This window comes from Acomys minous (assembly GCF_964271855.1).
Source record: "Acomys minous genome assembly, chromosome: 9".
NCBI classification, from domain to species: domain Eukaryota; kingdom Metazoa; phylum Chordata; class Mammalia; order Rodentia; family Muridae; genus Acomys; species Acomys minous.
The window spans coordinates 67,715,955-67,728,018 of record NC_140490.1 but is presented as its reverse complement, the minus strand read 5'-3'; the positions used below and the strand labels follow the sequence as shown (position 1 = coordinate 67,728,018).

Sequence of the window (12,064 nt, the reverse complement as noted above, 5' to 3'; positions counted from 1 at the left end):
TTCCCACAGTCTACTTACTACGGCTGAACTCTAGTGATGGTGGTAGGGCCTCCAGTCAAAGACTCAAGATCCTATTCATGGTCTTGGGATGTAGGTTGGTTGGTAGAACGCTTGTCCAGCACTGAACACACCTATATTCACCCTGTAATCCTAGCACTTGGGAGGCACAGGTAGGGGGATCAGGATTTCGAGGCCATCCATAGTGAACTGGAGGCCTCTTCTTTTCTGTAGTCACTGCACACATTCCATAACTCGCCTCTTGCCTCTGAGATTACCTATAGAAATGTAAACTGACAGACAATCCACAGGAGGGGTTTAAAACTTTACAGAGTTCTGCACAGTTGAGACCTGGGAGGATGAAGACCTCTACAGGATGTTTAGAATAAGTTTTTAGAGCCTTTATTCCAAGCACTTGGCAGGCAGAGGCAGGTGGATCGCTGTAAGTTCGAGGCCAGCCTGGTCTACAAAGCAAGTCCAGGACAGCCAAGGCTACACAGAGAGACCCTGCCTCGAAAAACAAAAAACAAAAAAACAAAAAAAAAGCTTTTAGAAAGAGGATGCCTTTGCTTGTGTGTGACTGGCATGTGCAATTGATGTAGGCTTACCTGCTGTCTGTTTTGGGTTTTGTTTGTTTGTTTGTTTTTTCCTGTCCCACAGCTGCAAGAGTCAACCAGCCACCCGTAGCTGTTGTTTCTCCCAAGACACAAGAGTTCACCGTACCTTTGACCTCAGCCCTGATGGATGGCAGCCGTGTGTATCCTCCATGTTTCGGTGGTCTCTGGTGTTTGTGCTGTCAGATTGAGCTGCCTGCGTCAAGGCCAAGAAGATCTACGGTTACACCGTGACAAACGGTGTCTTCCTGTCCTGGGCTCTCCAGCTTCCAGCCGGGAGTGGGAGCATGCCTGTAATCCTAGCGCTCGGGTGGCGAAGGCAGGAGGCTTGGGCATTCAAGGTCATCTTCAGCTCCTTAGGGAGTTCCAGGCCAGCCCGGGATACATGGGACACTGTCTAAAACCAAGTACAAACAAAGAAATACAGTGTCCTTTAAAGTCAGATGTTTGACTTGTGGTTCAAATAGTTGCTAAAGATTCTCTTATGAATCATGTAGCATTTATAATATCAGCAATTGGACAGAACCTTTAAATCTGGGTGAGGTTTGCTTTAGTGAGAGTGGGTAGTATTTTGCCTATGAATTTATTCAGAATTACTTTAAGTAGAGGATGAGAGCAGCATAACTTCATGCGTCCAACCAGGCATGGTGGCGCACGCCTGTAACCCCAGCACTTGGGAGGCAGAGGCAGGCGGATCGCTGTGAGTTCAAGGCCAGCCTGGTCTACAAAGCCAGCCTAGGACAGCCAAGGCTACACAGAGAGACCCTGTCTTGAAAAACCAAAGCTTCGTGCGTCTCTACAAACGCGAATAGCCTGCGAGCACATGCAGTGTTCCCCTGGTTTAACAGTGTGATGTGCTCAGCAACTGCTTTCATGTTCACCTAGCCACAAAGTTAACCCCGTGTCCTGCCGAGAGTGAAAAGCCGTGGTGGTCGTGGCTTGTCACTCAGGAGTGTTGCTCTGTCTCCTAGTCTGCAGATGTGGACATCGCAATGATGTGACTGCTCACATCAATTCAGTGTCACGTCCACGTCCTCCACCCACTACAACCCGAAATACAGCACCTTTGTCCGTTTGCCTGCTCTCTCACGTAGCTCAAACTGGCACCATACTTGCTATGCACTTTAGGTTGACCTTGACCTCTTGTTGCCCTTTTGACCCTTTCCAAAGTGCTGGGATTATAGGAACATGTGCCTCTATGCCTGGGTGACAGAGAACACCTTAAATGGAAATAATATTATGAAAAAAAAAAAAAGACCTCACAATATTTTAAATCTTTTGACTCAGCATAGCTTAGGTACAAAAACCACACAGGATTATTAGTCAGCCACATCAACTAATTCCCTAAATGAATGTGATGAAAAGCCAGCTTCCCTCTGAGGTCTATACAAATCTATGGTCCTATATGACATATTGTTGCTCTCTTTTATCATTTAAATAATATGTTTATTTTTGTGATATGGTGATTGAACCTAGGTCTTTGTGGATGTTAGGCAAACACTCTGTCACTGTGCTGTATCCTCCAGCCAGCCCTGTTCTTTTGTGAGACAAGGTCTCACTATGTAGCCCAGGCTGGCCTTGAACTTAGGATGATACTCCTGCCTTCGTGTCCTGAACGCTGGTGAACTACCATGCCAAGCCACAGCCCCCTTCCCCTGGGGATCAAACCCAGGGCTTCACATGCATGGTAGCGAAGCACTGTATCACTGAGCTACAGTCCCAGCCTTCTGTTTGTATGTGTGTGCATGTGCATTAGTGTGTGTGTGTGTGTGTGTGTGTGTGTGTGTGTGATGTGTGCACACCATGCCGCAGGTGTGGGGCTTAGAGGAGAACTGTTGGTAGTCAGTTCTCTCCTTGAACCTTGTGGGTCCCAGCAATTAAGTTCAGACCTCTATCCATAGCCACAGGTGCCTTTAACTGCTGAGCCATCTCAGTCTCGCCCTGGTTTCTTTTTTAAAGTCGAAAAAATTTATTGCAAGATAGAGTTTTTCTCTGGACTCACATTTAATTGTGGTAACGACATCTGCTAGTTCAGATGTGAAGCTGTTGGTAGCATGTCACTGTCACCAAGGTAAGCGGGAGCGGGAGCTGTGCCACAGCACCTGTCACTCTGCATCTTGAATATTCAGCAGGTTAGAATAGCCCTGCTCAAACCTATGCAAATCTAAACAAACAAACAAAAACCAGTAGGGACTGAGAGCCAGCTGCAATGCATCCTTCATCCTGCATCCGCCTGAGGTCTGCGTGAATGTTTATTTGTACTAAGCACGTTTAAATATTCAGTAAGTTAAAAAGCTTTCATCTCACTATTCCCATAACTCATTCTGGATTTTGTTTTCTTCATCTTTGTAGAAAGTACAGATGATACTAAAATAGTGAGTTACCACTGGCAAGAAGTTGATGGGCCCTTCCTAGCAGAGGTGTTTCCGGCTGATGCCCCAGTCTTACGACTGTCGAACCTAGATCCTGGTAACTACACTTTTAGGCAAGTGGGTTCCACCTTCATTGTGTCTACCCAGGACTTCTCTTTCGACTATTTCTTGAAACCGATGCTTTCTATAAAAAAATAAAAGCAATATATCTCTAAGCAGAAGGAAATAAAATATTTCTCCATCATCCAGGACCTAAAAGTGAGCTCTCTGGATAGTATGGCGTTTGGGCGCCTTTTCTATTCACATGCTGCTTTAAGCCTTTTTCTTTTTTCCTAACTTGGATTGAAGTTGTGATAGGAGAGACCCCAGCAGTTTGGTTTGTGGTCAGAGCTCCAGCTGGAGTCTGGCCCTTGTCTGTGTGGAGTTTGTAGGATGTGTGAAAAGAAGCCCAGAACAGGCAGATGACCCTTCACACACAATTCACCCTGGGGTGTTCCTTCCCAGGTGCTGTTCTCTATTCGTGCAGCTTAGCTCCCAGACACCCCACCCTCACCAAGGCTGAATGAGCCAGTGGAGATTGTGCTGTTCTGGGACCACAGGAGGGATCATTTCTGTATGGGAAGGCCTGGGCAGTTTTCTTTTTCTTTTTCTTTTCTTTCTTTCTTTCTTTTTTTTTTTTTTTTTTTGTGTGTGTAGGTGTGTATTTGAAAATGCTTAATTCTAAAAGACTTTGCAAACACTCCACTTAGCATCTCAAAGACTAGTAAATTCATAGAAGCTAAGCCTCAATGTGGGGAACATATTATGACTGAACATAAAACGAATCTACGGCAACAGAAGCAAAGAAAAGTCTCCGGCCTGTGTGTTTTTCTTAGCCTCATTCTCAAGTTTCTATTTTCATCTCTTCTGAGAATGGCTAGTCTGAGCATGCTAAGGTGACCACCTACTTTCAGATGTGTCATACTCCTAGATGTAAGAGCTTCCTTTTCAGGCCTGGTGTGGTGGCGCACGCCTTTAATCCCAGCACTTGGGAGGCAGAGGCAGGTGGATTGCTGTGAGTTCGAGGCCAGCCTGGTCTACAAAGTCAGTCCAGGACAGCCAGGGTTGTTACACAGAGAAACTCTGTCTTGGAAAAAAAACAAAACAAAAACAAAACCAAAAAACCAAAAAACCACCACCACAACAAAAAAAAAAACTTTTTTCTTTATAGATTGACCGTCACAGACTCGGATGGCGCTATTAACTCCACCACTGCAACCCTCATCATCCATGGTCCAGTGGACTACCCACCTGTTGCCAACGCAGGGCCAAATCAGACCATAACCTTACCCCAAAACACCATCACTCTGAATGGAAACCAGAGCAGCGATGATCACCAGATTGTCCTGTATGAGTGGTCCCCAGGCCCTGGCGGTGAGAGCAAAGAGATGGGCATGCAGGCAAGTCCTCTACCCTGCCTGCATGCAGACTTGTCTCTATCAGCTATCTGTCTGTCTTTCCATCCGTCGGTCTGTCCGTCCATCTATCCATCCATCTATCCATCTATCTATCATCTACTCTGGGTTCAGGGAGGTTGTTAAATCAGAAAATCTATTTTATAAATTTCTCAAACCATGAAACCATTGGAAGAGCTTCTAACCTCACAAATCTCCCCCAGGTTTGCATCCCTTGATCTCACATGCCCAGGTGAGCACAGACCAGCAACCAAGCAGTCCATCCTGCTGTTTCAACCAGACCGTGAGGTCAGTCAGGAAGGGGAGCTGACTCAGTATTTGGTAGAGTAGTATTTAAGTCTTGGGATCTAACCTCATCACCAGAAAAGCAGTTATTATTTTGTTTGCCCTGTTTACTGAAATCTGTACTATCTTGCCTACATCTAAGTTTCTTTTAAAGAATGTCTTTGTGATTTATGTGTGTTGCTAAGGATCAAACCTAGGGCTCTGTGTACGTTAGACAGATGCTCTACCATACGAACTATGGCTCCTGCCCATCTGTTCAAAATTTGAAGTGCATTTGTCTAAAGACAAAATAACGTGCAACCTTGGCTGTAGGTAAGCTGTCTCCTTCGCGGGGTTATTCAGCTTTCTGTTCTCAGGACTGGAATGACAGCGTATACCAGCAGGCCTGGCTGACATTTTCACTTTAGTGTCCATGTACCACCTCATCCTTTCATTATTACTAGCATTGTTGGGTCAGGCATCCCACTGTGGGCAAGCATCTAAATTGTTCTCATGGCTGCGCTGCCCATCGCAAATTGTGTTTGGTGAGCATGTGGCGTGGCCTGCTGTGATCTCTAAGGAAGAGATGCTGAGAAGTGGGTTGCTTGGCGAAGGATGGGCGCCTGTGTCGCCTTAGCAGAGACTACGTGTTTACTGCTCTGGAGGCGGTGGAACCCGGGAGGTTGCACATGAGTAAAGTGTGCAATCACAAGGGCACGCCTCACTTGGCGAACAAGCTGTACACGGCAAACAGGTTTCCATAGAGGCCTATAAACAAACACAACAGCCAGTTGTAAGGAACCATCTGAAGTAAACACCCTTGCCCCCTCTCTGCCACACCTGGGAGGAGCACACAAGCTTGATTCAAGAACAGTTTGGTGCTTTTGAAATAACTCTTGGCTTGGTTTCTTGGAGCTTTCTCACATGACTCCATCCCCAGACCCCGAAGTTTTATTAGTTTATTATTCCTGCAGTGATATGAGGATACGTGACAGACTCAAAATTACATTTTCTTGGGTTCACACCTGCTTTATTTTTCTTCTTTCCTCCGACTCTCCCTCTTTCCCCTCCCCTCACCCCTTTTGGGAGACAGGGTCTCACTATGTAGTACCCGGCTGTCCATCTCTGCCTCCTGAGCGCCAAGATTAAAGGCGTGTGCTGCCACACTCTGCTCCTTCCCTTCTTTTACCATTTGTGTGCACTGAACCTAGCATGTGGCAGACAAGCATTCCACCACTGAGCAACATCCCTATTCCTTTTTATATTTTTATTGTCTTCCTAAGCTACACACATTGGCCCTGAACTTGCTTGTATCCCTGGCAGGCTTTGCCTTTGCCTCCCTCTTGCTGAAACTGAAGCTTTCTGTTGCTGTGATAAAGATGGTGACCAAAGGTAATGTTGGCAAGGAAAAGTCTTATCTCGCCTCACTGGTTGTACTCTGTTATCAAGGGAAGTCAGGGCAGGAACCCAAGACCAGAGCCGGAAGGCGGGAACCAAAGCAGAGGTACACGGAGGTACACTGTTTAAGGCTTGCTTGCCCGCTTTCTCATACAACCGAGGACCACCTGCCTAGGGGTGGCTCCACAGCTCGATTCTCTAAAATATGTCATCAATCAAGAAAAGGACACCGGGGCTGGAGAGATGGCTCAGTGGTTAAGAGCGCCGCCTGCTCTTCCAAAGGTCCTGAGTTCAATTCCCAGCAACCACAGGTGGCTCATAACCATCTGTAATGTGATATGGCGCCCTCTTCTGCTTGCAGGAGTACATGCAAGCAGAGCACTGTATACATAATAAATAAATAAATAAATCTTTAAAAAAAAAAAAAAGAAAAGAAAAAGACACCACACACTTGCCGACAAGCTAATCTGATAGAGCATTTTCTCAACTGCAGTTCCTTTTCCCCAGATGACCCTAGCTTGTGTCAAGTTGAAAAAAAATGTAACTAGGACACTAAGTAGCCAGTGTGTTAGGTCTGCACCATTGCACCCTGCTTGTTTTCAAGCAGGATTTCTGCCTTAATTAAGACCAGAAGCATCTGCACGGCACACTGTTTCCTAGCACTTTTGTTTTGTTTTTGTTTTTTGATTTTTTGAGACAAGGTTTCTCTGTGTAGCCTTGGCTGTCCTGGACTTGCTTTGTAGACCAGGCTGGCCTCGAACTCACAGAGATCCTCCTGACACTGCCTCCTGAGTGCTGGGATTAAAGGTGTGCGCCACCACTGCCGGCTCCTCACACTTCTTTAATGACAGTTTCTTTGTTTTCATGTTTGCTGTTGTGTAGGGAGTGCAGACCCCATACCTTCACTTGTCTGAGCTGCAGGAAGGAGAGTACACGTTTCAGCTGATGGTGACGGATTCCTCGGGACAACAATCCACCACTTTGGTCACTGTGACTGTCCAGGCTGGTAGGTGAGACACAAGTGAGATTTGACCCCAGAGATGAAAGCAGAAATGATAGCTAGACCCTTGGCCTTCAGATATGTCTAACTTGGTGGTAGCATCTTGAGATTCCTAAGCTGGCAGGAAATCAGAAACATGAAAACTGATGTGGCACAGAAAACCAATTTTTCTTTGGGGTTGTGAGCCTTGTCATATGTCTCTAAGCCATAGCGGGAACGACAAAATGAGAGTCACTGTCAGCATCACATGTGTCCTGACTTGTTACGTGATAACTCCTTTGGCCGTTGTACTCCCCTTGGTAGAGTCCCAGGACATCTTGAGGAGACTGACTGACTGTGTGGCCTGACACTCAGATGCAGCCAGACACTGGGGCTTTGACCCAGATTCCACTCACTTAGTAGTCTTATAAAAATTCAGGCCTCAAGCCAGGCAAGGTGGCACATGCCTTTAATCCCATCACTTGGAAGGCAGAGGCAGGTAGATCTCAGTGAGTTTGAGGCCAGCCTGGTCTACAAAGTGAGTCTAGGCCAGCCAAGGCTACACAGAGAAACCTGGTCTTGGGGAAGAAAAGGTAGGCCTCTGCCACCTTAGCCTCCAGGAGACTCACAGGCAGCTAGGCAGACCTTGCTAATGATGGTCTTGGCTTCAAAACGTCTCTATAAAAGGCTTGCTGTTTCCACACCATTACCCAGCACACTGGTGATGGGACAGTCTCAACTGAAAGACAGCTACGTAATTTTTTTTCTCTCTCACCAACTGATTCAGCTAAGCTGTTTAAGGTGCTCTGAGCCAGACCCTAGGGACGTGGAATTAAAAACGATGGACCTGGCCTCTGCCCTTCTGGGGCTGGGGCAAGTGCCTGCGAAGTGACACGAAATTATTCAAGTGCTTTTCCTCAGTAAGGAAACGAGCCCACATAAAGAGCTCCCACAGAGCACTTGGGTCCATAAATAGCTCAGCTGCCACACTCATGGCGGATGATCAGGAGGAGAAGGATGGGAAGTGGAGGGCAAGAAGAAAGGCATTTAGAAAGAGGAAAAGAGGGGACCAGACTCTCAGACGCCACAGGTTGAGAGGAGGCTGGGTACACTGAAGAATTAGAGAAAGAGAGAGAGAGAGAGACAGACAGACACACACACACACACACACACACAGAGAGAGAGAGAGAGAGAGAGAGAGAGAGAGAGAGAGAGAGAGAGAGAGAGAGAGACAGACAGACACACACACACACACACACACACACACACACACACAGAGAGAGAAAGAGAGAGAGAGAGAGAGAGAGAGAGAGAGAGAGAGAGAGAGAGAGAGAGCATGAGTGCACCAGGCCTGTGTATAGGCCAGGATCAGAATGAGAGGGCCCAGGCCTACGTCCCCATGGTAATGGCTGTGGCTATGTGGTGCTTAGCTTGGACATGTGGCTAGCTAACTAGCTATTTATTTATTTATTTATTTATTTATTTATTTATTTATTTTTGCAGGGGAAGAGGAGCAGAAATAGTAGCTATTCATAAAATTAACACCATGAGTTTTATTTCTTTTTCTTCCAACATTCTACTAAAATATTTTCCTTTGTAGAAATATGTATTTATTTTTATGTGCATGGGTGTTTGGCTTACATGTGTCTGTGAAGCCAGAAAGAGGCATCGGAACTGGAGTCGCAGACTTTTGTAAGCTGCCTCCTGGATACAGGAAAGTGAACCCAGGTCTCTCCAACCTACAACGGAAATATTTTCAACATTTGCTATTTAGCAAGTGCTGTGCTAGATGATGGGATGCAGAGACAAAAGAGAAGCCTATGAACACCGCCTTCTGTTCTCTCTTCTCTCCTCCCTAAATTCTTCTTCCTTCCTTCCCTTTCTTCCTTCCTCCTCCTCACCGTCCTTCTCTCCTTCTGTCTTCTTTTCTCCTCACCCTCCTCCTCCCCTTCCTCACCCTCCTCCCCTTCCTCACCCTCCTCCTCTTCCTCACCCTCCTCCTCCCCTTCCTCACCGTCCTCTTCCTCTTCCTCACCTTCCTCCTCCCCTTCCTCACCCTCCTCCTCTTCCTCACCCTCCTCCTCCTCTTCCTCACCCTCCTCCCCTTCCTCACCCTCCTCCTCCCCTTCCTCCTCTTCCTCTTCCTCACCCTCCTCCTCCCCTTCCTCACCCTCCTCCTCTTTCTCACCCTCCTCCTCCCCTTCCTCCCCCTCTTCTTTCCTTTCATGAATATCTGCAATTCTAGAAAACAACCAGGCTCCGGTGGCTGTGGCGGGCCCCAGTAAGGAGCTGTTCTTGCCGGTGCAGAGTACTACACTGGACGGGAGCAGGAGCAGTGATGACCACGGCATCGTCTGCTACCACTGGGAGCACATCAGGTAGTGGATCCGACAAGGCCGTGTCACTGATGAGGACAGCATCCCTTCCCTGGAGGACTGCACTAAACAGCAACTCGGGCTTGTTGAGGAGTCAAGATCTAAGCAGAGAGTAACTGAGCCTTATTGATAAAGATATGTATTACAGGCATGCTGGTGCACACTTTGCAATCCCTGCACTTGGGAGGCTGAGGCAGGAAACTCTTGAGTTCAAGGCTAGCCCAAGATACATAGCAGCCCCCCCACCCCCTATGTCACATAAACAAGCAAACTAATAGATGGTATTGTCTTTGGGAAAGGGGACGTTGGGTGGTTGGCACTGGAGGGAAGTGGAGCCCAAAATAGGTGGACAAGGCTGGCTTGGGGTACAGTGAGCTTCCTGGTAAAAGAGATGTAAAGAAAGCTGTGTTTGGTCTGTTTACACCCAAGCAGCCCTGTGACTGCAGACAACAGATGTACAGAGTTCAACATGGAATCATATCAGTATTTGCTGAGCTTTTACCTGCTGGGTCTCAATACTACATGGCTTCAGAAGAGGGATGGCATCATTCCCATTTTCTGTTTGCTTATTTTGAGACAGGGTTTTACTGTGTAGACCTGACTGGTCTGGAACTCTCTACATAGACCAGGCTGGCCTTCAGCTCACGGAGATCCACCTGCCTCTGACTATCTACCTCTCACATGCTGGGATTAAAGGCACGTGCACCACGCTGGCCTGGATCATCCCCATTTTAAAGTTTAAAAACTCAAGCTGGAAGAAGCCAGCCAGGCTGAGTAGCTTAGGTTTCCAAACAGGAGGAGGCTGCATGGAGACACAAACCTGCGGCTGTCAGAGGACCAAGCCTAGGCTCTCAATGACTAGATGTGATGGCCCAGCATCTGGCCCATGCCTTCCTCTTCTACACACGCCCCAAAGCTGGAAGAAATGGGAGGCTGGGAATGGTAGTGCACACTCTTAATCTCAGCATTTAAGAGGCTGAAGCCGAAAGCTCATCATGAGTTCAGGGCTAGCCTGGGCTACATAGAGAAACCCTATCTTTAAAAAAAAATGAGCTGTTTCTTAAAGTTCCATTTTCTAAAAAGAGAGTATGTCAGTGGCCTCTCAATTTTAAAAAAGAAAAGAAAGCCCTTTTCCTGGAATCCCATACAATTTGTTTGAAACAGGCTTTAGCTTTGGCCCTCATGCCAAGCTAGAGAATATGTGTGCATATAAAGTTATCTTAGAACTCTGTAGAAGACCAGATGGTTACTATGGTCAGAAGTACAATCATTTACTAGGGCACAGGTCTCATGTCGCACCTTCTGTCTACACACCCCCATTTTCCAGAGGCCCCAGTGCAGTGGAGATGGAGGACGTGGACAAAGCCATTGCCACCGTGCGTGGCCTTCAGCTGGGTACCTACCACTTCCGTTTAACCGTGAGAGACCGGCAGGGCCTGAGCAGCACATCCACCCTCACTGTGGCTGTGAAGAAGGGTGAGTGGACGTGGTGACAGGACCTGAGCCTGCCCTGCCTTTCCAGCCTCCCAGGTCCCCATGCCAGGTCCTGACTATGCAGCAGTGCTGGCGTTGACTCAGGGGTTCACAGCTGAGTCAGCTCTGCCCAGAGGAGCCAGCCTTCTTTCTCCCTAATGTCCAGTTCACTGAAGTCCTGGCTGGCCGGAGGGAGCATGTAGAGGAGGAAGACATGAGCCAATATTCTCCAGAGGGAAATAGTGTTGCCTCTTGTTTGCCAAGGAGTTCACTGTGCAGTGTCCCTGGCCATAAAAGATCTGGTTCTGGGAGGTGCTTTGCTTTCTACTTTCTTGGAAATTTCAAGAACAGAAATATGTTCAAGTTATATAATTTATTTTCTAAAGCAGAAGTTTAAAAAAATTATGTTTTATTGTGTGTGTGTGTGTGTGTGTGTGTGTGTGTGTGTGTGTGTGTGTGTAGGTAGGTAAGTCAGAGGACAGCTTTCAGGGAATTAATTTTTTCCAGTTACCATGTGGGTCCATCAACCTTGGTGACCAGCACCTTTACCAACTAAGCCGTCTAGTTGGCACATATTTCTCTTGCCCCCTTTTTAAAGACAAGCGTTTGAACTTCTGATTCCTTGCCTGAAAGGATTACAAGTGTGGGGCATCACACTTGGCTTTATTTGATGGTGTAGCCTGGACTGAGACCTTCAAGTACGCTGTATATCGCTGGCCTCTATATTAGTTGTTACTGTACAATTTTCAGTAAAATTACTTGCTTTTGTCTGTCTTCCCATTGGACCAAGAGCTGCTCAATGTCTATATCTATATCTTATCTTGTAGGTGTTTGGGGCAGAAAACAATGCTTTGGGGCATCTAAAACAACCTTGGGTGCAAGATAGAGCAGTTGTGGGTGTTCTGTGACGTGCCATTGCTAGTGTTTTAAGTCAATTTCTTTGCTTTTGTTTTTGCTATGTCTGACTTAGAAAATAACAGTCCTCCCAGAGCCCAGGCTGGTGGCAGACATGTTCTTATACTTCCCAATAATTCCATTACTTTGGATGGTTCAAGGTCTACCGATGACCGAGGAATTGTGTCCTATCTGTGGATCCGGGATGGCCAGAGTCCAGCGGCTGGAGTGAGTTCTTGAGGGG

General features: G+C 47.0%; 1 protein-coding gene across 3 annotated transcripts in view; it reads left to right on the top strand.

Annotated features, from left to right (window-relative positions):
- Positions 1-12,064, top strand: part of KIAA0319 — a 56,938-nt gene that overhangs the window by 24,362 nt on the left and 20,512 nt on the right. For 2 of the 3 annotated variants that reach the window (XM_084794033.1, XM_084794032.1), the window contains 7 exons: positions 658-750; positions 2,964-3,096; positions 4,194-4,422; positions 6,982-7,105; positions 9,324-9,456; positions 10,781-10,929; positions 11,897-12,048. In XM_084794033.1, the coding sequence (XP_084650159.1) occupies positions 658-750; positions 2,964-3,096; positions 4,194-4,422; positions 6,982-7,105; positions 9,324-9,456; positions 10,781-10,929; positions 11,897-12,048 (1,013 nt within the window). Of the gene's footprint in view, positions 1-657; positions 751-2,963; positions 3,097-4,193; positions 4,423-4,528; positions 4,726-6,981; positions 7,106-9,323; positions 9,457-10,780; positions 10,930-11,896; positions 12,049-12,064 lie in introns of those variants that run through there. The other variant, XM_084794034.1, reaches the window with a different exon arrangement.